Consider the following 27,190-nt stretch of genomic DNA (forward strand, 5'->3'; position numbering starts at 1 on the left):
GAGGTTGCACTGACTAGCAACATGACGATAGTTTCAAGCATATCCCGTACATTTCTATCTAGGTATATGGAGTATGGACTAACTGAAAACATGGCCACTACCATTATTAGAAGTGTTCTTCAGAATTCGCCCATTGGCTATTCTCTTGCTTGGGAGTTTACGATGAATAACTGGAATGAACTCAAACAAACGTGAGTATAGACATGAATTATTTCAAAGCTATCTCAGTTCTTCGTATCATTCGTTATATTATTTCTTCTTTGTTTCAATCAACAATTTAACAATGATCAACATTTCTATATGCCATTAATTCATTTTTAATCCTCCCTTCTTTCTCTTTTATTTCTAGTTATGGTAACAGTGCTTTCGACGTCATCTGGCAATCTACATCATATATGAACACTGAATCTGATCTTATGAAGGTATTTACATAATCTCGTTCAGTCTTGTTCTCTCACTAATTTAAACCGGAACCGGAAGGTGTTCACATATATGTATTGTTCACTCTTCTTCACATATAATTCGTCCAACTGGGTTCAAGAGTTTGTAGCCCCAAAAAGGGAGCCTACTACAATGTTATCCGTCCGTAATACATCCTTTCTCAGACATGCTATATCCGATTTGTGTCAAATTTAAGTTATTATTTACATCTAGCAGCTAGACTCTGTGTAACAATTATGTGTATCTAATGTCTTCTAGAACCAGATAAACCTACACATTCATTATGGTTGGTGATCACTTTACATATAGACTACATTCGACAAGTGTATGCCATCATATTGCCAAGTTTAAGCTTGCATTTCAGACATTGACCTTGGGCAATGACTCTTATATTCAGGTTCAATTATCACATTTCCTGCATTATCAGATACTTTGTAGTATTCATCTGTTGCCACAAATTTCTTTTGACTCATGTCTCCATTCAGTCACATAGAAGGAAAGTATTTCAGGGGTTCTGTGTCTTCTACAAAGGCTTGTTTATTTTACATTCATTTCGTTCTTCTTTCCAGCTCGAAGCATTCGCTACAAAGTATTATTATATGCCAGGATTTCCCGAAAGTACTTACGAAAGCAACATTCATAAAGTCAAACTGAACATCGATTGGATGAAGCGAAATTACGATGCTGTGCATCAGCAACTGATGGATGCAACCAAAACGACCGAGGAGCCACCTGTCGAGAAAGAACCGTTCGATGGGCGCCTACCAGAAACTTTGGTACCCTCCAACTACGATGTCACGTTGACGCCATATCTGGATGATGAAGATGGAGACAAACAGTTCAGTTTTGATGGACGTGTTGGTATCACATTTGAGGTTACCAGTAACACTGATGTCATCGTTCTACATATCCATGGTACAATTCAGGTAAACACATCCGTTGATATGATCACTGTTACTCCAGTCAATCCATCTGGTCAACCACTTGACATTGTTAGAACTGAACGAGTGGAGAAATACGAATTTATCAAGATCTATGTAGAGGCTGATGCACTTCAAGCTGGCCAAGAATACGTATTGGAAATTCAATCGTTCACAGGAACTCTTAAACATGCTGATTTCGATGGCTTATACCTTAGCAACTACACAGAAGGAGGAGACCAGAAGTAAGTTTGCACATTTCATTTTGTTAGAACAACAATTGAATGTAGTAAATTAAACATTGTTTATTGTCATTTTTCCCCTTGTCATAAATCTGTACAGGTTTTGATTTTGTTTAACGCTGTGGACATATTGTACATAAATATTTCAGTTTCATTACGCAATACATACATTATATTTTATTGACCTTATCATGGTGTGGTTGTATCAAATATTGCACTTATAGACATTATGTGCAGTGTATAATAGTGACGGGTTAGAACGTTCTGTGATACTGGGTTGTAGTAATGTGTACAGGAATATTGTACCAATAAACCTATATTATCTCAATAATGCAATACAGGCATTTAGTAGCGACACAATTTGAGGCCACCGCTGCCAGAAGAGCATTCCCTTGTCTTGATGAACCTCAGCTCAAAGCCTACTTCGAAGTCACTATAATACATAAAAATACCAGGGTAGCTTTATGTAACATGCCAGTGGAATCAACTACAGCTGATGCAGATGGCTGGAACACAACTGTATTTCAGAGGACGAATGTTGTCATGCCAACATACTTGATCGCCATCGTTGTTGCCGACTTCTACAGCGTAGAGATGACAACACCAAATGGTGTCCAGGTACAAAAAATAAATACATATCCACAAAAAGATCAAACCTTAACAGCTTGCTATATCAATGACATACAACATGATGCAAAGTATACCGAGAGACATATACAAACAAATTAAAAGGTTGTATAAATTTAGGAGTTTTTTGGATCACTCCCAAATGTAAAATCAATTAATATATCTACACATTTTAAATGTTTCTAAAAATTCACGCTTCCCAATGATTCTCAACCTCCATTAATTTGTATATTCATACTTCTGTTACCCTTTAGTTCCGTGTGTGGGCACGTAAAGAAGAAAGTGACAATTTGGACTATGCTTTGCAAACTGGAAGCAAAATGTTGACATACTTCGAGGACTACTGGGATATTCCTTATCCACTGCCAAAAGAAGGTACGACATTTTTTGTGATTTCCGCTATTCTATTCTGATTTTGATTCTATGGATATATGTTCAACTTGCATTACATTTCTCATTCATGTGCTTGATATCCTTATCCTAATGGTTATTTCAGATATGGTGGCCATTCCAGACTTCGCCTCTGGTGCAATGGAAAACTGGGGATTGATTTTATATCGGGAAACTGCACTCTTATACGACCCTGGTTATAACACTGAAATGAGAAAACATTCTGTGGCAGGTATCATCGCTCACGAACTTGCTCATATGGTAAGAACATTTCGTCGAATGGATAACAGGCATATGTCCAACGGGGGCATTTGTCTAGGGGGGGGGGGTCGTACAGGGGTGTTTGTCCTGTTACCAACACCATGTAGATTGTAATTCTATCTGCCATTATATGGTATATTATCCCTAAGGTGAACCTAGATAAATGATAAAAGATTTTTTTTAAAGTTTTCTAATACTTACTGAGTATAAGCCTCTTGGTTTAGTTCAAAATGCTCTTCAGAATTGCTTATTTGATTATTTAAATTAATTGGTCTACTTTGTGACAGTCTTTGTCTTTGAACATTATTCTAGAAATGCGCTCATATCGTAGACATTTATAGCAGTAGGGGAGCTGTCTGGAAATTTTGCTCTGATCAAACACTCATAGTATACAGTTTGAGCCCTTTCAAATAGCACTCTAGCTGTCAGTAAACTAGAGACTACGTTGTAAGTTATTCCAACAACACCATGCAGTGTGCATTCAGACGCAGCAGACAGTGATTACTCAGCGAACCAACTGCTGGATCTTTCACACTAGAAGTAAACATTTTGAAATTATTCAGGACATCCTTAATATTATAAAATACTTCGTCCTATTCACAGTGGTTTGGTAATCTGGTGACACTGGAGTGGTGGGACCATCTGTGGTTGAATGAAGGTTATGCTAGTTTTTATGAATACCCTGCAATGGACGATGCAGATCCCACTTGGGATTCGGTAAGGTTTTTAGTTCAAAGTATTTATATATTTTGCTCCTTAAATTGTGTACCAATTCAGTATTAATTAACAATTAGTGTCCGAAGTTGGTCACCTTCAAAATGGTTTCGAACCAGAATTGTTGTATTAGCATAAAATGGGACACTAAATGGTGATATTATACTTTTACTCTATGCAATACCGGTTAAGGAATTACATATTTATCCCTACCGTAGACAGTATTTTTCAATTTTCATCAAAACACAAATGTCTTTGACATTTATCTTCACAATATCGCTTTTCCGTTCTTTTTATCAGTTTAACCAATTCCATCCAAGAGATGACTTATACCGTGCATTCGACTACGATGATTCATGGTCTTCTCTTCCAGTTGTAAGACCAGTAGGATGGCCGGATGATATCAACAGACAATTTAACACCGTCGTATACTCGAAGGTTTGCTTTCATGCACATTCAGTTTGTTTTAAAATATTGGGACCTGTGCAATTCCATCTTACATTCGTTCTCCTTTAGCTACATTTTTTTTAAAAATTGTCAAAATTTGCACTACAACTTTTCAAATGTCAAGAATCCATGTTGTGTTTAATTGCATTTTACATAATATTCTGGTGTTTTCCTGTGGTATCTTAATGTAATATTTTAATGTATATATTGTAAATATTTTTAAGATACTCGTCATTGTGTGAGAAGAGCCTTTGGCTCAACAATTTATCGAGTTTAAATAAAATCAAATAATAATAATAATAATAATAATAATTAAATAATAGTACATGATAATAATAATAATAGTAATAATCGGGTTTACTATAATATTAACCACCCTACCTGGGGTAGTTTTGTATGCTGAGTTCAAAAAAGGGGGTCATTTTATGAACATATGTTGCCATGGTAACCAAAATCACCATAATATGTTAATAATTTTTCCAAAAATTGACATAAAACATTGAAAAAAAAGATAATACAGTGAAAAAATGTCCTTGTATTAGACATGTATGAGTTAGTGCTACCTGGTGTAACATAAATTGTATAAAATTGGATAGCTGTTTCCATGGAAACATGGTAGAGTAAAAAATGTTGTGTTGGTTAAACACCTACATATCTGGAAAATAACATGATAAACCTAATTATAACATAGTTTATTAGCATATTGACCACCCTATCTTGAGTAGTTTGTTATGCCGAGTTCAAAAATAGATATCATTTTAGGAACATCTGTTGCCATGGTAACCTAAATCACCATATTATGCATTATTAGGCAAAATTTATGTAAAATTCGAAGAAAAAAGTTTTTACAAACAAAATCCTTACTTTTGGCATATATGCACTAATGTTATCCATTGTAAGACAGATTATCTAAAATTGGAGAGTGGCTTCCATGGAAACATAAAATACGCTTACTTTACAAATGCCATGCTTTAGTACAAAAATTACATCTGACATACACCTACAAACGAATGGGTTTGCTATTAAAATACCAAATATTTTGTTACTCCAAGTCCTAATAAAATATGCAACTAGTCACAAACTGAGTGATTGTTAAAGCTTAACATGTATGTCAGAAGATCTGTGCCGATTACAAGGTCTATTAATTACGATCCCAATTTTTTGAAGAGCCGGCCGGGCCAACTACACTACAACATGTCACGCGCAAGGAGGGTGCTACCATACGTCACGTGAACATAAACAAACCGGTGTGCGGGAATGTGAAGAAAATTGCAGGCCTTCGCTAGTTTTCTGTTAAATATTAAATGTATACACTGGCAACTGTTTGTAATAATGACAGCATAACACAGCAATAAAGATATACTGTGTGAAATTACGATTTAATACAAATTACTCAGCTTTTAAATACAACCCCATCTTGACATATTCTTGTCAGTAACTGTTGTGCTGACATTACAAACATGTACGTTGACGAAGTCATCGGCTCTACATACCTTTTGCTATGAACAAAATTCAACTTTCCTTTCTTGGCAGTGTAAATCATATACATATATGCATACGTAGTACATAGTCTTCAGTTGAATATATGACATAATCATGGATAAGCAATTAATGTAACGTAGGTCCGGTTTAACAAGACATTGACACTCGATACCAAAACAGAAAGTTGCGTTCAAGGAAACCGTTAGTTGCTTCATGATTAAACACTGTCCGTTTACACAGAGGTTATTTCCACGCAAATATATAGCCGTCACAAAATAATTGAATATTAGGTATCCTGTGCAACTCTGTAGGGTTGCACTCGTGCTGTATATGCTGCTGTTCGAAGCATACGATATGCAGTCCGACATAAACTCACGAGCAAATTCAAATATGGCCGGTCAGTCTTATCACAGTATCGTGTAGTCTGCAGGAAACGTCCACAATAACAATAAGTAAACATCAGTAAGCGTCTAAAAAAATAGACAACACTTGGTAGAGTTTTTTTAGTGTATGTTCGTTGAATTTAGCAGTCAGTATTGCCAAAGGAGTCATCACAAAACAGATTTTGAGTGAAATTTTGTTGTGGATTTAGACCCACATAATACTGTGGTCTGATTGTTGCATGATGGGAAAATTTGGACCGGCCGATGAGGGCAGCATTCGAATGACAAACTCAGGTCTGGCACCAGCCCCCCTCCTACACACACAAACAAACAAACACACACACACACATACACACACACACACTCACATACTTTTTTTTTTTTAAATCATGTTTTCTGTTTATTATTCATAAATGTCCACATCTTATGATCCCTTTAAAATAAATATATTCTATAAGCTCACACGGTTGCATTTTATTGAAAGCACCATTCCTCTAAAAAAAAATTGTGACATTTTTATTATGTACTATTAAAACCCCTTAACTTGTAATAATAATAATAATAATAATAATAATAATAATAATAATAATAATAATAATAATAATAGTTGTGTAATATATTGACATGTTGATCTTATTGTCTAGGGCTCTTGTCTGAATATGATGATGCGAACATTTTTGGGTTATGACACCTTCAAAGAAGGTCTTCAAAATTACCTGAATACGTACAACTATTCAAACACTGTATCGGATCAGCTCTTTGAAAAACTAACAGAGGTAAGTTTTTGAAATGTTGCGATTAATCTCATGTTATATATATATATATATATATATATATATATATATATATATATATATATATATATATATATATATATATATATATATATATATTTTGTTATCATCCAATCACTGTAACATAGAAGTAATTTTTACTTTGAAGATTCATAGAACAACACAAGATTTGTTAGAATTTGTAAAACAGATTCAATAAGATGTCGTTTTAACAACATGCAACTCTGTCGCTATCTTCGTGAACCGTCCTTGGTCAGAAACACCAAAGCATATCTCTTCTAGGCTCATCAGTACAAGCAACAAAACACTTTTCTGGATGTGTATGTACAATTCTCATAGAATGCTGTGTTTTCATTTATAGGCTGATCAAGACAAGAAAAAAACAGATGTTAAAGAAGTGATGGACACGTGGATACTTCAGATGGGATATCCTATCATCACCTTATCACGTGATGGTAATTCTATCCATGCAGAACAAGAACGATTTATCATGGATCCCAATGAGACACCTGTTAATGACACGTTTGAGTAAGTGACTCAAAACACTCCCATTCTCCATTTAATTTAAGAAAACGTTTATTTACTTTATTAACTAAAACTAAAAGTTTTTAATTGAGGCATTGATTATTAAATATTGGACATTTCATTTGACCTTGTAAGATGCAACGCTATACTCAGTAACGTACACACAAGAATGTGTTTAGTTTTAGTGAAGAATACTGTGACAGTTCTGCCATTTTTTACTCAAGTACATTCCATACTTAAATTTACAGCTATAAATGGCTTGTCTACGTCACTTATACCGACCAAGATCAGATGATGTTCAATAGTCCAAACGAAACATGGATGAATAAATCATCAGGTATGTCTACCTTTTGTAGTTCATTGAGTCATAACATTTATGGGTGGCAAGACCATGTCAAAATAATATAATAGATCACCACAAATACTGATGTTTCTATGATATATGCCGTCTGATTTATGCCTGTGGCCATTACACTTGAAGATCACGTGATGATAATACATCGCCGTAGAGTTTTATGATTACACATCTTTCGAACGTTGACCATGAGCACAAAACCTTTGAAAGATACATACCATACTTCGGTTCCTTACATTGGGTCATTACATTGGAACATATAAATGTGTATGTAATAGTTATTTACCAGCACGAATAACAATACAACATGATACATTACATAAATGTAATGGTTGCCCAAAATGATTGTTACATAAATTGTCAAATAAACCATGCGTATATAACCCAAATTGTCCTTATATCCTTGCAGCCGACTTCATGCTATCGTCTTCATTGTCGGATGATGATTGGTATCTGGTGAACATCGATCACAGATCATTTTATCGAACGAAGTACGAAAATGACAATTGGGATAAATTAGCCACATATCTTAAAGAGCAAGACCACACAGTAAGTATATGAAACTTCTGGGAAGAAGTACTTCAGAGGGTAATAGAATAACCAATAGCTCAATTGCTTATATATTGTGGGATGTTGAAGATCGTTGAACATTGCTTATACCAAAGCACCAGCTAGATGTCAATGTATTATGCAAAGATAAGAACAATGAGGGGTATTATGTAACTGAGCATACAAAACTACAAATATGCATGACAACCACATGGCCATACGCATAGCAACAAATGAACAGAAATGTCATATATATAAAGAACTGTGTTGATGCTTGTTAATCAACACATCCAGGTTAATAAATGTCATGTTAATCAACCTACCAAAACTTAATCATGTTAGGTTGCAGTTGGCCTGCAGTATGATAATATTGGCGCTGTTAGGATGCAATTGAAAACATTGCAATACTGGTCTCATTCTCTGTTTCAGACCATCCCTGTTCGCACAAGATCCCAGCTATTGGAAGATGCATTTTCCATTGCGCATGCTCATCAAATGGATCAAGTTTACTCGATAAAACTATTGGAATACTTGTCCAAAGAAACTGAATATTTGCCAATGTATACAATGGTAAACAGAATTGGATATACAAGCAGTATGCTGATGAGAACTGCAGCGTACGGATATCTAGAGGTAATTCTTTTCTTGTAATAGATAACTATACTTTTTAGCAAACTGGTTTCAAGTACAATAAGGGATCATTCCCCTATTAATTGTCTCAACTAAACCATTATGTGAGGTATTAAGGAAAATAACAAGTAAAGACAAGATATCAAATTTGATGTTGCTATCAAAGGAAATTTATGAAGTTCTTTTCTTTTTCATTCTGTCAACTGTTGCGCATCGGAAGTGAATATTTGAAATGTGGAATGTGACCGCCTTGAGGAAGATTTTACCTTTATTGTTTCACTTCTGTCATGTTTATATCGTATAATCATTCTTTTTCAGACTCACATAAGGAGTATCATAAATAACAATTATTGGGAAAAAGGATGGGACTTCTCTCATGGAGAACATATCCCCTAGTAAGTTTTACATCTTTTGGTTCGTTTTGTGAAACATGTTTGGAAATATATGTTCTATCACATTCCACATAAACTGTATAGAATTGATATTTTTGAATATGTTAAAATAGTTTCATTTCGCTCAATTTATTTTTCATTCGAATCCATAAAACAAACACACTGTTATGACAATTTTATATATGAGAAACCCAATAACAGCTGCTTTAAGAGACATGGTGCTATATTGTATACACAGGCCCAAATAAACTTAGATATGTTTTGCAGGTATTAATTAACAGCCCCAATTAGCATCAATAAGTACACGGAAAGATAATGTTACAATTATGCATTCATTATATGTCTGACAATTACAAGCATTTATATATCAATTTCTTTATGTATTCATACTTTATATGATCATTAGTCCAAGCTTGGTTCAGCTTTTCGTTAAAGTGGTGTCGATTTTTTGTATTATTCAGTTACAAGCAATATGATGCTATCAATACTGCCTGTTACTATGGACACCAGGACTGTGTTGCCAATGCTATATCTCAGTTTACTCAATGGCTTGATGACATGAACGACGACTCGTGAGTAAACCTGTTTTATCCATCTACCTATTTATCTACCTGTAATTGAAATATCTGATAACAGTGTTAAGACATTGAACCCGAACCGGAGCAACTATGCATACAGATATAGACCTTTTGTTCTCCGACTACTGCACATGCGTGATTGCGCTTCCATCTCACAGATGGAGCTTATCTCCCTCACACAAGTAGTTCCCTGTGTCTACAGTCCCATGTATGTTGCATATGTCACAGTGACAGCATTTAATAACTCTGCTTCATTAGGGTTAAACTGCAAGCACATTAACACATACTGAGTAAAACTACAAACGTTGTTGTACTGGCTATGTAATACATCACTCTCTATCTTACAATTACACATATTTGATACACTTTACAATGCATAAGTATTTATTACAACATATCAAAATAAGTGCAAACGACAATATAACTGAAAACATAAAGAAAGGGATTACCTGAAATAAACATACTTTAAAGTTGGTACTGTCCTACGTTTTATTACGTTTGCGGGAAAGGTAAATGTATGCATGTTTCTACCACTAGAATTATCCACGTGAACATGAAATACACCGTGTACTGTGCAGCCATTAAGTATGGACCAGACAGTCTATGGGAACGAACATGGAGTCTGTATGACAGTGATAGCATACCATCAGGTGAAAGATCTAGTATTAGATCAGCTTTGGCTTGCAGCCGTACACAGTGGATTATTGAAAGGTAGGATAGAGCTATATTTTGATTAGTAAAGATGTCAAGTAAAGATATCATAGAGTATTTTGATGGTCATTGCCTCATTACTTCATTACTTTTATACTATTTGATTTATGTACATGTATTCTTGTTTGCCTGTGTAAAAGACAAAGGAAACAACTTATGCAACTTTATATGCCGTCCAAAGCGAACCTGGGAGAAATTCATTTACATTTACTCCAATGCAGTATATAATATAGGGTGTATAGAGTATAGTATACATGTGTATGCACTGACCATCATAACAACATGGCGAATTTCCCCTATAATCATATATAGGTATATGGAGTATGGACTAACTGAAAACATGGCGACTACCATTATTGGACATGTTCTTACAAATTCACCAATTGGTTATTCTCTTGCATGGGAATTTACGATGAATAACTGGAATGAACTCAAACAAACGTGAGTATAATACTAAACATGATTTATTTCAAACTGTCCTATTATCATTGCTGCTATATTTTATGTTTTATTTATGACAAACAAAGAACCAATGAGATCAATATTCTATATAGTTTCATTAATTTGTACTCTCCATGCCATTCTGTTTTATTTCTAGTTATGGTAACAGTGCTTTCAACGTTGTCTGGCAATTTACATCCTATATGAACACTGAATCTGATCTTATGAAGGTATTTACATAATCTCGTTCACTCTCGTTCTCTCACTAAACCGGGACCGGAAGGTGTTTATATATATGTACTGTTCACTCTTCTTCACATATATAATTCTTCCAACTGGATTCAAGAGGTTGTAGCCCCAAAAGGGGAGGCTACTACGATGTTCTCCGTCAAGAATACATCATTTCTCAGACATGCAATATCCGATTTGTTTCAAAATTACGTTATTTACATCTTAGAGACACTGTTTAGTAATTATATGCGTCTAATATCTTTTAAATCATGTATATAGATAATGCAGAACCAGATAAACCTAGACATTCGTTATGGTTTGTGATCATATCACTTTACATATACACTACATTCGACAAGTGTATGCCATCATATTGAGAGGTTTAAGCTTTCATTTCAGACATTGACCTTGGGCAATGACTCTTATATTCAGGTTCAATTATCACATTTCCTGTATTATCAGACACTTTGTAGTATTCATTTGTTGCCACCAATTTCGTTTGACTCATGTCTCCATTCAGTCACACAGAAGGAACGTATTTCAGGGGTCCTGTGTCTTCTACGAAGGCTTGTTTATTTTACATTCATTTCGTTTTTCTTTCCAGCTCGAAGCATTCGCTACAAAGTATTATTATATGCCAGGATTTCCCGAAAGTACTTACGAAAGCAACATTCATAAAGTCAAACTGAACATCGATTGGATGAAGCGAAATTACGATGCTGTGCATCAGCAACTGATGGATGCAACCAAAGCGACCGAGGAGCCACCTGTCGAGAAAGAACCGTTCGATGGGCGCCTACCAGAAACTTTGGTACCCTCCAACTACGATGTCACGTTGACGCCGTATCTGGATGATGAAGATGGAGACAAACAGTTCAGTTTTGATGGACGTGTTGGTATCACATTTGATGTTACCAGTAACACTGATGTCATCGTTCTACATATCCATGGTACAATTCAGGTAAACACATCCGTTGATATGATCACTGTTACTCCAGTCAATCCATCTGGTCAACCACTTGACATTGTTAGAACTGAACGAGTGGAGAAATACGAATTTATCAAGATCTATGTAGAGGCTGATGCACTTCAAGCTGGCCAAGAATACGTATTGGAAATTCAATCGTTCACAGGAACTCTTAAACATGCTGATTTCGATGGCTTATACCTTAGCAACTACACAGAAGGAGGAGACCAGAAGTAAGTTTGCACATTTCATTTTGTTAGAACAACAATTGAATGTAGTAAATTAAACATTGTTTATTGTCATTTTTCCCCTTGTCATAAATCTGTACAGGTTTTGATTTTGTTTAACGCTGTGGACATATTGTACATAAATATTTCAGTTTCATTACGCAATACATACATTATATTTTATTGACCTTATCATGGTGTGGTTGTATCAAATATTGCACTTATAGACATTATGTGCAGTGTATAATAGTGACGGGTTAGAACGTTCTGTGATACTGGGTTGTAGTAATGTGTACAGGAATATTGTACCAATAAACCTATATTATCTCAATAATGCAATACAGGCATTTAGTAGCGACACAATTTGAGGCCACCGCTGCCAGAAGAGCATTCCCTTGTCTTGATGAACCTCAGCTCAAAGCCTACTTCGAAGTCACTATAATACATAAAAATACCAGGGTAGCTTTATGTAACATGCCAGTGGAATCAACTACAGCTGATACAGATGGCTGGAACACAACTGTATTTCAGAGGACGAATGTTGTCATGCCAACATACTTGATCGCCATCGTTGTTGCCGACTTCTACAGCGTAGAGATGACAACACCAAATGGTGTCCAGGTACAAAAAATAAATACATATCCACAACAATATCAAACCTTAACAGCTTGCTATATCAATGACATACAACATCATGCAAAGTATACCGAGAGACATATACAAACAAATTAAAAGGTTGTATAAATTTAGGAGTTTTTTGGATCACTCCCAAATGTAAGTAAATCAATTAATATATCTACACATTTTAAATGTTTGTACAAATTCACGCTTCCCAATGATTCGCAACCTCCATTAATTTGTATATTCATACTTCTGTTACCCTTTAGTTCCGTGTGTGGGCACGTAAAGAAGAAAGTGACAATTTGGACTATGCTTTGCAAACTGGAAGCAAAATGTTGACATACTTCGAGGACTACTGGGATATTCCTTATCCACTGCCAAAAGAAGGTACGACATTTTTTGATATTTCCGCTATTCTATTCTGATTTTGATTCTATGAATATATGTTCAACTTGCATTACATTTCTCATTCATGTGCTTGATATCCTTATCCTAATGGTTATTTCAGATATGGTGGCCATTCCAGACTTCGCCTCTGGTGCAATGGAAAACTGGGGATTGATTTTATATCGGGAAACTGCACTCTTATACGACCCTGGTTATAACACTGAAATGAGAAAACATTCCGTGGCAGGTATCATCGCTCACGAACTTGCTCATATGGTAAGAACATTTCGTCGAATGGATAACAGGCATTTGTCCAACGGGTGCATTTGTCTAAGGGGGGGGGGGGGTCGTACAGGGGTGTTTGTCCTGTTACCAACACCATGTAGATTGTAATTCTATCTGCCATTATATGGTATATTATCCCTAAGGTGAACCTAGATAAATGATAAAAGAATTTGTTTTAAGTTTTCTCAAACTTACTGAGTATAAGCCTCTTGGTTTAGTTCAAAATGCTCTTCAGAATTGCTTATTTGATTATTTAAATTAATTGGTCTACTTTGTGACAGTCTTTGTCTTTGAACATTATTCTAGAAATGCGCTCATATCGTAGACATTTATAGCAGTAGGGGAGCTGTCTGGAAATTTTGCTCTGATCAAACTCTCATAGTATACAGTTTGAACCCTTTCAAATAGCACTCTAGCTGTCAATAAACTAGAGACTATTTTGTAAGTTATTCCAGCAACACCATGGTTGTGAGATACTTTTATGCAGTGTGCACTCAGACGCAGCAGACAGTGATTACTCAGCGGACCAACTGCTGGATCTTTCACACTAGAAGTAAACATTTTGAAATTATTTAGGATATCCTTAACATTTTAAAATACTTCTTCCTATTCACAGTGGTTTGGTAATCTGGTGACACTGGAGTGGTGGGACCATCTGTGGTTGAATGAAGGTTATGCTAGTTTTTATGAATACCCTGCAATGGATGATGCAGATCCCACGTGGGATTCGGTAAGGTTTATAGTTCAAAGTTGCTCATTTATATATTTTGCTCCTTAAATTGTGTACCAATTCAGTATTAATTAACAATTAGTGTCCGAAGTTGGTCACCTTCAAAATGGTTTCGAACCAGAATTGTTGTATTAGCATAAAACGGGGATATTATAATTTTACTCTATGCAATACCGGTTAAGGAATTACATATTTATCCCTGCCGTAGACAGTATTTTACAATTTTTATCAAAACACAAATGTCTTTGACATTTATCTTCACAATATCGCTTTTCCGTTCTTTTTATCAGTTTAACCAATTCCATCCAAGAGATGACTTATACCGTGCATTCGACTACGATGATTCATGGTCTTCTCTTCCAGTTGTAAGACCAGTAGGATGGCCGGATGATATCAACAGACAATTTAACACCGTCGTATACTCGAAGGTTTGCTTTCATGCACATTCAGTTTGTTTTAAAATATTGGGACCTGTGCAATTCCATCTTACATTCGTTCTCCTTTAGCTACATTTTTTTAAAAAATTGTCAATTTGCACTACAACTTTTTAAATGTCAAGAATCCATGTTGTGTTTAATTACATTTTACATAATATTCTGGTGTTTTCCTGTGATATCTTAATGTAATATTTTAATGTATATATTGTAAAATATTTTTAAGATACTCGGCATTGTGTGAGAAGAGTCTTTGGCTCAACAATTTATCGAGTTTAAATAAAATCAAATAATGATAATAATAATAATAATAATAATATTAATAGTTGTGTAATATATTGAAATGTTGATCTTATTGTCTAGGGCTCCTGTCTGAATATGATGATGCGAACATTTTTGGGTTATGACACCTTCAAAGAAGGTCTTCAAAATTACCTGAATACGTACAACTATTCAAACACTGTATCGGATCAGCTCTTTGAAAAACTAACAGAGGTAAGTTTTTGTAATGTTGCGATTAATCTCATGTTATATATATATTGTTATCATCCAATCACTGTAACATAGAAGTAATTTTTACTTTGAAGATTCATAGAACAACACAAGATTTGTTCGAATTTGTAAAACAGATTCAATAAGATGTCGTTTAACAACATGCAACTCTGTCGCTATCTTCGTGAACCGTCCTTGATCTGAAAAATCAACGCGTATCTCTTCCAAGCTCATCAGTACATCAAAACACTTTTCTGGATGTGTATGTACAATTCTCATAGAATGCTGTGTTTTCATTTATAGGCTGATCAAGACAAGAAAAAAACAGATGTTAAAGAAGTGATGGACACGTGGATACTTCAGATGGGATATCCTATCATCACCTTATCACGTGATGGTAATTCTATCCATGCAGAACAAGAACGGTTTATCATGGATCCCAATGAGACACCTGTTAATGACACGTTTGAGTAAGTGACTCAAAACACTCCCTTTTTCCAATTATTTTTTGAAAACATTTATTTATTTTATTAACTAAAACTAAATGTTTTTAATTGAGGCATTGATTATTAAATATTGGACATTTCATTTGACCTTGTAAGATGCAATGCTATACACAGTAACGTACACACAAGAATGTGTTTAGTTTTAGTAAAGAACACTGTGACAGTTCTGCCATTTTTTACTCAAGTACATGCCATACTTAAATTTACAGCTATAAATGGTATGTCTACGTCACTTATACCGACCAAGATCACATGATGTTCAGTAGTCCACACGAAATATGGATGAATAAATCATCAGGTATGTCTACCTTTTGTAGTTCATTGAGTCATAACATTTATGGATTGCAAGACCATATCAAAATAATATAATAAATCACCACGAATAATGATGTTTCTATGATACATGCCGTCTAATTTATGCCTGTGGCCATTACACTTGAAGATCACGTGATGATAATACATCGCGGTAGATTTTTATGATTGTTGCATAAATTGTCAAGTAAACCATGAGTATATTTAACCCGAATTGTCCATATATCATTGCAGCCGACTTCATGCTATCGGCTTCATTGTCGGATGATGATTGGTATCTGGTGAACATCGATCACAGAGCATATTATCGAACGAAGTACGAAAACGACAATTGGGATAAATTAGCCACATATCTTAAAGAGCAAGACCACACAGTAAGTATATGAAACATCTAGGAAGAGATACTTCAGAGGGTAATAGAATAACCAATAGACCGATTGCCTATATGTTGTGGGGATGTTCAAGATCGTTGAGCATTACTTATACCAAAGCAATCTAACTTCCAGTTTTCGGGATTTCAGTGGAAAATAAACAAAAAAACTATTGTGTGGCTCACACCCATAGCACCAGCTAGATTCCAGGGTATTATGCAAAGATAAGAAAAGTGAGGGGTATTACGTAACTGAGCATTCAAAACTACAAATATGCATGACAACCACATGGCCATACGCATAGCAACAAATGAACAGAAATGGCATATATAAAAAGAACTGTGTTGATGCTTGTTAATCAAGACATCCAGATTAATAAATGTCATGTTAATCAACCTACCAAAGCTTAATCAGGTCAGGTTGCAGTTGGCTGCAATATGATAATAGTGGCGCTGTTAGAATGTAATTGGAAACGTTCCAATACTGGTACATGGTCTCATTCTCTGTTTCAGACCATCCCTGTTCGCACAAGATCTCAGCTCTTAGAAGATGCATTTTCCATTGCGCATGCTCATCAGATGGATCAAGTTTACTCGATAAAACTACTGGAATACTTGTCCAAAGAAACTGAATATTTGCCAATGTATACAATGGTAAACAGAATTGGATATACAAGAGATATGCTGAGGAGAACTGCAGCGTACGGATATCTAGAGGTAATTCTTTTCTGGTTTTAATAAATAACTAATTTTTAGCAAAGAGGTTTCAAGTACAATAACGGATCATTCCCAAATTAATTGTCTCAACTAAACCATTATCTGAGGTATTAAGGAAGCAGGTAAAGACAAGATGCGCATCGGAAGTGAGGATTCGAAATGTGACCGCCTTGAGGATGATTTTTACTTTTATTGTTTCACATCTGTCACGTTTATATCGTATACTCATTCTTTTTCAGACTCACATAAGGAGTATCATAAATAACAATTATTGGGAAAAAGGATGGGACTTCTCTCATGCAGAACATATCCCCTAGTAAGTTTTACATCTTTTGGTTCGTTTTGTGAAACATTTTTTGAAATATATTATATGTTGTATCACATTCCACATAAACTGGATAGAATTGATATTTTTGAATTATGTTAAAATAGTTTCATTTCGTTCAATTTATTTTTCATTCGAATCCATAAAACAAACACACTGTTATGTCAATTTTATATATGAGAAACCCAATAACAGCTGCTTTGAGAAACCTGATGCTATATTGTATACACAGGCCCAAATAAACTTAGATATGTTTTGGAGCTATTAATTAACAGCTCCAATTAGCATGAATAAGTACACGGAAAGATAATGTTACAATTATGCATTCATTATATGTCTGACAATTACAAGCATTTATATATCAATTTCTTTATGTATTCATACTTTATATGATCATTAGTTCAAGCTTGGTTCAGCTTTTCCTTAAAGTAGTGTCGATGTTTTGTATTATTAAGTTACAAGCAATACGATGCTATCAATACTGCCTGTTACTATGGACACCAGGACTGTGTTGCTAATGCTATATCTCAGTTTACTCAATGGCTTGATGACATGAACGACGACTCGTGAGTAAACCTGTTTTATCCATCTACCTATTTATCTACCTGTAATTGAAATATCTGATAACAATGTTAAGACATTGAACCTGAACCGGAGCAACTATGGATACAGATATAGACCTTTTGTTCTCCGACTACTGCACATGCGTGATTGCGCTTCCATCTCACAGATGGAGCTTATCTCCCTCACACAAGTAGTTGCATGTGTCTACAGTCCCATGTATGTTGCATATGTCACAGTGACAGCATTTAATAACTCTGCTTCATTAAGGTTAAACTGCAAGCACATGAACACATACTGAGTAAAACTACAAACGTTGTTGTACTGGCTATGTAATACATCACTCTCTATCTTACAATTACACATATTTGAAAGGGATAACCTGAAATAAACATACTTTAAAGTTGTTACTCTCCTACCTTTTATTACGTTTGCGGGAAAGGTAAATGTATGCATGTTTCTACCACTAGAATTATCCACGTGAACATGAAATACACCGTGTACTGTGCAGCCATTAAGTATGGACCAGACAGTCTATGGGAAAGAACATGGAGTCTGTATGACAGTGATAGCATACCATCAGGGGAAAGATCTAGTATTAGATCAGCTTTGGCTTGCAGCCGTACACAGTGGATTATTGAAAGGTAGGATAGAGTTATATTTTGATTAGTAAAGATGTCCAGTAAAGATATCATAGAGTATTTTGATGGTCATTGCCTCATTATTCGAATTTTCGTTTGTTCATTACTTTTATACTATTTGATGTATGTACATGTATTCTTGTTTGCCTGTGTAAAAGACAAAGGAAACAACTTATGCAACTTTATATGCCGTCCAAAGCGAACCTGTGAGAAATTCATTTACATTTACTCCAATGCAGTATATAATATAGGGTGTATAGAGTATACATGTGTATGCACTGACCATCATAACAACATGGCCGTGGGACCTCTTCAATCAAGTCCACAAAACCAAAACATGTGGCATGTATGAAGTGGCGACATGGGTGTATCTTGCAACATTTCCCCTATAATCCTATATAGGTATATGGAGTATGGACTAGCTGAAAACATGGCAACTACCATTATTGAAAGTGTTCTTACAAATTCACCAATTGGTTATTCTCTTGCTTGGGAATTTACGATGAATAACTGGAATGAACTCAAACAAACGTGAGTATAATACTAAACATGATTTATTTCAAACTGTCCTATTATCATTCCTGCTATATTTTATGTTTTATTTATGACAAACAAAGAACCAATGATCAATATTCTATATAGTTTCATTAATTTGTACTCTCCATACCATTCTGTTTTATTTCTAGTTATGGTAACAATGCTTTCAACGTTGTCTGGCAATTTACATCCTATATGAACACTGAATCTGATCTTATGAAGGTATTTACATAATCTCGTTCACTCTCGTTCTCTCACTAAACCGGGACCGTAAGGTGTTTATATATATGTACTGTTCACTCTTCTTCACATATATAATTCTTCCAACTGGATTCAAGAGTTTGTAACCCCAAAATGGGAGGCTACTACGATGTTCTCCGTCCAGAATACATCATTTCTCAGACATGTAATATCCGATTTGTTTCAAAATTACGTTATTTACATCTTGGAGACACTGTTTAGTAATTATGTGCGTCTAATATCTTTTAGATCATGTATATAGATAATGCAGAACCAGATAAACCTACACATTCGTTATGGTTGGTGATCATATCACTTTACATAGAGACTACATTCGACAAGTGTATGCCATCATATTGCCAAATTTAAGCTTTCATTTCAGACATTGACCTTGGGCAATGACTCTTATATTCAGGTTCAATTATCACATTTCCTGTATTATCAGATACTTTGTAGTATTCATTTGTTGCCACCAATTTCGTTTGACTCATGTCTCCATTCAGTCACACAGAAGGAACGTATTTCAGGGGTCCTGTGTCTTCTACGAAGACTTGTTTATTTTGCATTCATTTCGTTTTTCTTTTCAGCTCGAAGCATTCGCTACAAAGTATTATTATATGCCAGGATTTCCCGAAAGCACTTACGAAAGCAACATTCATAAAGTCAAACTGAACATCGATTGGATGAAGCGAAATTACGATGCTGTGCATCAGCAACTGATGGATGCAACCAAAGCGACCGAGGAGCCACCTGTCGAGAAAGAACCGTTCGATGGGCGCCTACCAGAAACTTTGGTACCCTCCAACTACGATGTCACGTTGACGCCATATCTGGATGATGAAGATGGAGACAAACAGTTCAGTTTTGATGGACGTGTTGGTATCACATTTGAGGTTACCAGTAACACTGATGTCATCGTTCTACATATCCATGGTACAATTCAAGTAAACACATCCGCTGGTATGATCACTGTTACTCCAGTCAATCCATCTGGTCAAACACTTGACATTGTTAGAACTGAACGAGTGGAGAAATACGAATTTATCAAGATCTATGTAGAGGCTGATGCACTTCAAGCTGGCCAAGAATACGTATTGGAAATTCAATCGTTCACAGGAACTCTTCAACATGCTGATTTCGATGGCTTATACCTTAGCAACTACACAGAAGGAGGAGACCAGAAGTAAGTTTGCACATTTCATGTTGTTGGAACAAAAATTGAATGTAGTAAATTAAACATTGTTTATTGTCAATTTTTCCCCTTGTCATAAATCTGTAAAGGTTTTGATTTTGTTTAACGCTGTGGACATATTGAACATACATATTTCAGTTTCATTATGCAATACATACATTATATTTTATTGACCTTATCATGGTGTGGTTGTATCAAATATTGCACTTATAGACATTATGTGCAGTGTATAATAGTGACGGGTTAGAACGTTCTGTGATACTGGGTTGTAGTAATGTGTACAGGAATATTGTACCAATAAACCTATATTATCTCAATAATGCAATACAGGCATTTAGTAGCGACACAATTTGAGGCCACCGCTGCCAGAAGAGCATTCCCTTGTCTTGATGAACCTCAGCTCAAAGCCTACTTCGAAGTGACTATAATACATAAAAATACCAGGGTAGCTTTATGTAACATGCCAGTGGAATCAACTACAGCTGATGCAGATGGCTGGAACACAACTGTATTTCAGAGGACGAATGTTGTCATGCCAACATACTTGATCGCCATCGTTGTTGCCGACTTCTACAGCGTAGAGATGACAACACCAAATGGTGTCCAGGTACAAAAAATAAATACATATCCACAAAAAGATCAAACCTTAACAGCTTGCTATATCAATGACATACAACATCATGCAAAGTATACCGAGAGACATACATGTATACAAACAAATTAAAAGATTGTATAAATTTAGGAGTTTTTTGGATCACTCAAATGCAAGTAAATCAATTAATATATCTACACATTATACATGTTTCTACAAATTCACGCTTTCCCAATGATTCTCAACCTCCATTAATTTGTATATTCATACTTCTGTTACCCTTTAGTTCCGTGTGTGGGCACGTAAAGAAGAAAGTGACAATTTGGACTATGCTTTGGAAACTGGAAGCAAAATGTTGACATACTTCGAGGACTACTGGGATATTCCTTATCCACTGCCAAAAGAAGGTACGACATTTTTTGTGATTTCCGCTATTCTAGTCTGATTCTGATTCTATGGATATATGTGCAACTTGCATTACATTTCTCATTCATGTGCTTGATATCCTTATCCTAATGGTCTTTTCAGATATGGTGGCCATTCCAGACTTCGCCTCTGGTGCAATGGAAAACTGGGGATTGATTTTATATCGGGAAACTGCACTCATATACGACCCTGGTTATAACACTGAAATGAGAAAACATTCCGTGGCTGGTATCATCGCTCACGAACTTGCTCATATGGTAAGAACATTTCGTCGAATGGATAAAAGGCATTTGTCCAACGGGAGGCATTTGTCCGGGGGGGGGGGTCGTCCAGGGGTGTTTGTCCTGTTACCAACACCATGTACATTGTAATTCTATCTGCCATTATATGGTATATTATCCCTAAGGTGAACCTAGATAAATGATAAAAGAATTTTTTTTAAATTTCTAATACTTACTGAGTATAAGCCTCTTGGTTTAGTTCAAAATGCTCTTCAGAATTGCTTATTTGATTATTTAAAATAATTGGTCTACTTTGTGACAGTCTTTGTCATAGTATACAGTTTGAGCCCTTTCAAATAGCACTCTAGCTGTCAGTAAACTAGAGACTATGTTGTAAGTTATTCCAACAACACCATGGTTGTGAGATACTTTTATGCTGTGTGCATTCAGACGCAGCAGACAGTGATTACTCAGCGGACCAACTGCTGGATCTTTCACACTAGAAGTAAACATTTTGAAATTATTCAGGACATCCTTAACATTATAAAATGCTTCTTCCTATTCACAGTGGTTTGGTAATCTGGTGACACTGGAGTGGTGGGACCATCTGTGGTTGAATGAAGGTTATGCTAGTTTTTATGAATACCCTGCAATGGACGATGCAGATCCCACTTGGGATTCGGTAAGGTTTTTAGTTCAAAGTATTTATATATTTTGCTCCTCAAATTGTGTACCAATTCAGTATTAATTAACAATTAGTGTCCGAAATTGGTCACCTTCAAAATGGTTTCAAACCAGAATTGTTGTATTAGCATAAAATGGGACACTAAACGGTGATATTATACTTTTACTCTATGCAATACCGGTTAAGGAATTACATATTTATCCCTACCGTAGACAGTATTTTTCAATTTTCATCAAAACACAAATGTCTTTCACATTTATCTTCACAATATCGCTTTTCCGTTCTTTTTATCAGTTTAACCAATTCCATCCAAGAGATGACTTATACCGTGCATTCGACTACGATGATTCATGGTCTTCTCTTCCAGTTGTAAGACCAGTAGGATGGCCGGATGATATCAACAGACAATTTAACACCGTCGTATACTCGAAGGTTTGCTTTCATGCACATTCAGTTTGTTTTAAAACATTGGGACCTGTGCAATTCAATCGTACATTCGTACTCCTTTAGCTACATTTAAAAAACTTTTTGTCAAACTTTATTTGCACTACAACTTTTCAAATGTCAAGAATCCATGTTGTGTTTAATTGTATTTTACATAATGTTCTGGCGTTTTCCTGTGTTTTAATGTTATATTTTAATGTATATATTGTAAATATTTTTAAGATACTCGACATTGTGTGAGAAGAGTCTTTGGCTCAACAATTTATCGAGTTTAAATAAAATCAAATAATAATAATAATAATAATAGTTGTGTAATATATTGAAATGTTGATCCTATTGTCTAGGGCTCTTGTCTGAATATGATGATGCGAACATTTTTGGGTTATGACACCTTCAAAGAAGGTCTTCAAAATTACCTGAATACGTACAACTATTCAAACACTGTATCGGATCAGCTCTTTGAAAAACTAACAGAGGTAAGTTTTTGTAATGTTGCGATTAATCTCATGTTATATATATATTGTTATCATCCAATCACTGTAACATAGAAGTAATTTTTACTTTGAAGATTCATAGAACAACACAAGATTTGTTAGAATTTGTAAAACAGATTCAATAAGATGTCGTTTTAACAACATGCAACTCTGTCGCTATCTTCGTGAACCGTCCTTGGTCAGAAACATCAACGCGTATCTCTTCCAGGCTCATCAGTACAAGCAACAAAACACTTTTCTGGATGTGTATGTACAATTCTCATAGAATGCTGTGTTTTCATTTATAGGCTGATCAAGGCAAGAAAGGTACAGATGTTAAAGAAGTGATGGACACGTGGATACTTCAGATGGGATATCCTATCATCACCTTATCACGTGATGGTAATTCTATCCATGCAGAACAAGAACGGTTTATCATGGATCCCAATGAGACACCTGTTAATGACACGTTTGAGTAAGTGACTCAAAACACTCCCCTTTTCCATTTAATTTTAGAAAACATTTATTTACTTTATTAACTAAAACTAAAAGTTTTTAATTGAGGCATTGATTATTAAATATTGGACATTTCATTTGACCTTGTAAGATGCAATGCTATACTCAGTATTAAACGTACATACAAGAATGTGTTTAGTTTTAGTGAAGGACACTGTGACAGTTCTGCCATTTTTTACTCAAGTACATTCCATACTTAAATTTACAGCTATAAATGGTATGTCTACGTCACTTATACCGACCAAGATCAGATGATGTTCAGTAGTCCAAACGAAATATGGATGAATAAATCATCAGGTATGTCTACCTTTTGTAGTTCATTGAGTCATAACATTTATGGATTGGAAGACCATATCAAAATAATATAATAGATCACCACAAATACTGATGTTTCTATGATACATGCCGTCTGATTTATGCCTGTGGCCATTACACTTGAAGATCACGTGATGATAATACATCGCGGTAGATTTTTATGATTATTACATACATTTTCAAGCAAACCATGCGTATATTTAACCCAAATTGTCCTTATATCCTTGCAGCCGACTTCATGCTATCGTCTTCATTGTCGGATGATGATTGGTATCTGGTGAACATCGATCACAGATCATATTATCGAACGAAGTACGAAAATGACAATTGGGATAAATTAGCCACATATCTTAAAGAGCAAGACCACACAGTAAGTATATGAAACTTCTGGGAAGAGGTACTTCAGAGCATGGAAGTATAAGTTATACTTCCATGTTCAGAGGGTAATAGAATAGCCAATAGCCCAATTGCTTATATGTTGTGGGGATGTTGAAGATAGTTGAACATTACTTATACCAAAGCACCAGCTAGATGTCAATGTATTATGCAAAGATAAGAACAGTGAGGGGTATTACGTAACTGAGCATTCAAAACTACAAATATGCATGACAACCACATGGCCATACGCATAGCAACAAATGAACAGAAATGTCATATATAAAAAGAACTGTGTTGATGCTTGTTAATCAACACATCCAGGTTAATAAATGCCATGTTAATCAACCTACCAAAACTTAATCATGTTAGGTTGCAGTTGGCCTGCAATATGATAATATTGGCACTGTTAGGATGCAATTGAAAACATTGTAATACTGGTCTCATTCTCTGTTTCAGACCATCCCTGTTCGCACAAGATCCCAGCTATTGGAAGATGCATTTTCCATTGCGCATGCTTATCAAATGGATCAAGTTTACTCTATAAAACTATTGGAATACTTGTCCAAAGAAACTGAATATTTGCCAATGTATACAATGGTAAACAGAATTGGATATACAAGAGATATGCTGAGGAGAACTGCAGCGTACGGATATCTAGAGGTAATTCTTTTCTGGTTGTAATAGATAACTTCTTTTTAGCAAACTGGTTTCAAGTACAATAACGGATCATTCCCATATTAATTGTATCAACTAAACCATTATCTGAGGTATTAAGGAAACAGGTAAAGACAAGATGCGCATCGGAAGTGAGGATTCGAAATGTGACCGCCTTGAGGATGATTTTTACTTTTATTGTTTCACATCTGTCACGTTTATATCGTATACTCATTCTTTTTCAGACTCACATAAGGAGTATCATAAATAACAATTATTGGGAAAAAGGATGGGACTTCTCTCATGGAGAACATATCCCCTAGTAAGTTTTACATCTTTTGGTTCGTTTTGTGAAACATGTTTTGAAATATATATTGTATCACATTCCACATAAACTGTATAGAATTCATATTTTTGAATTATGTTAAAATAGTTTCATTTCGTTCAATTTATTTTTCATTCGAATCCATAAAACAAACACACTGTTATGACAATTTTATATATGAGAAACCCAATAACAGCTGCTTTAAGAAACATGGTGCTATATTGTATACATAGGCCCAAATAAACTCAGATATGTTTTGGAGGTATTAATTAACAGCTCCAATTATCATCAATAAGTACACGGAAAGATAATGTTACAATTATGCATTCATAATATGTCTGACAATTACAAGCTTTTATATATCAATTTCTTTATGTATTCATACTTTATATGATCATTAGTTCAAGCTTGGTTCAGCTTTTCCTTAAAGTGGTGTCGATGTTTTGTATTTTTCAGTTACAAGCAATACGATGCTATCAATACTGCCTGTTACTATGGACACCAGGACTGTGTTGCCAATGCTATATCTCAGTTTACTCAATGGCTTGATGACATGAACGACGACTCGTGAGTAAACCTGTTTTATCCATCTACCTATTTATCTACCTGTAATTGAAATATCTGATAACAGTGTTAAGACATTGAACCCGAACCGGAGCAACTATGCATACAGATATAGACCTTTTGTTCTCCGACTACTGCACATGCGTGATTGCGCTTCCATCACACAGATGGAGCTTATCTCCCTCACACAAGTAGTTCCCTGTGTCTACAGTCCCATGTATGTTGCATATGTCACGGTGACAGCATTTAATAACTCTGCTTCATTAGGGTTAAACTGCAAGCACATGAACACATACTGAGTAAAACTACAAACGTTGTTGTACTGGCTATGTAATACATCGCTCTATATCTTACAATTACACATATTTGATACACTTTACAATGCATAAGTATTTATTACAAAATATCAAAATAAGTGCAAACGACAATATAACTGAAAACATAAAGAAAGGGATTACCTGAAATAAACATACTTTAAAGTTGGTACTGTCCTACCTTTTATTACGTTTGCGGGAAAGGTAAATGTATGCATGTTTCTACCACCAGAATTATCCACGTGAACATGAAATACACCGTGTACTGTGCAGCCATTAAGTATGGACCAGACAGTCTATGGGAAAGAACATGGAGTCTGTATGACAGTGATAGCATACCATCAGGTGAAAGATCTAGTATTAGATCAGCTTTGGCTTGCAGCCGTACACAGTGGATTATTGAAAGGTAGGAGAGACTTATATTTTGATTAGTAAAGATGTCAAGTAAAGATATCATAGAGTATTGTGATGGCCATTGCCTCATTATTCGAATTTTCGTTTGTTCATTACTTTTTACTATTTGATTTATGTACTTGTATTCTTGTTTGCCTGTGTAAAAGACAAAGGAAACAACTTATGCAACCGTCCAAAGCACCCCTGGAAGAAATTCATTTACATTTACTACA

At 35.2% G+C, this 27,190-nt stretch overlaps 2 protein-coding genes across 2 annotated transcripts in view; both read left to right on the plus strand.

Annotated features, from left to right (window-relative positions):
- Positions 1-21: 21 nt before the first annotated feature.
- On the plus strand, positions 22-23,459 carry LOC144433507 (putative aminopeptidase-2; the record flags this gene model as incomplete). The annotated part of the gene is made up of 41 exons (XM_078121819.1): positions 22-191; positions 350-422; positions 1,011-1,606; positions 1,945-2,221; positions 2,485-2,605; positions 2,727-2,881; positions 3,485-3,598; positions 3,896-4,033; positions 6,552-6,683; positions 7,063-7,229; positions 7,475-7,563; positions 7,991-8,130; positions 8,560-8,763; positions 9,079-9,155; positions 9,614-9,724; positions 10,268-10,441; positions 10,754-10,882; positions 11,040-11,112; positions 11,718-12,313; positions 12,652-12,928; positions 13,195-13,315; positions 13,437-13,591; positions 14,217-14,330; positions 14,621-14,758; positions 15,128-15,259; positions 15,560-15,726; positions 15,972-16,060; positions 16,309-16,448; positions 16,958-17,161; positions 17,401-17,477; positions 17,942-18,052; positions 18,518-18,691; positions 19,091-19,219; positions 19,375-19,447; positions 20,053-20,648; positions 20,988-21,264; positions 21,536-21,656; positions 21,778-21,932; positions 22,465-22,578; positions 22,876-23,013; positions 23,370-23,459. Coding segments are annotated over exons 1-41 (7,128 nt in total), but the record flags the coding sequence as incomplete, so codon positions are not given.
- A 3-nt stretch (positions 23,460-23,462) lies between these two features.
- Positions 23,463-27,190, plus strand: part of LOC144433517 (uncharacterized) — a 120,309-nt gene continuing 116,581 nt past the window's right edge. Inside the window, 8 exon segments of the mRNA XM_078121828.1 lie at positions 23,463-23,501; positions 23,807-23,973; positions 24,223-24,311; positions 24,560-24,699; positions 25,164-25,367; positions 25,607-25,683; positions 26,143-26,253; positions 26,797-26,970. Coding sequence (XP_077977954.1) covers positions 23,846-23,973; positions 24,223-24,311; positions 24,560-24,699; positions 25,164-25,367; positions 25,607-25,683; positions 26,143-26,253; positions 26,797-26,970 — 923 coding nt within the window. The 5' untranslated portion in view covers positions 23,463-23,501; positions 23,807-23,845.

This window comes from Glandiceps talaboti, chromosome 1, assembly GCF_964340395.1.
Source record: "Glandiceps talaboti chromosome 1, keGlaTala1.1, whole genome shotgun sequence".
NCBI lineage: Eukaryota > Metazoa > Hemichordata > Enteropneusta > Spengelidae > Glandiceps > Glandiceps talaboti.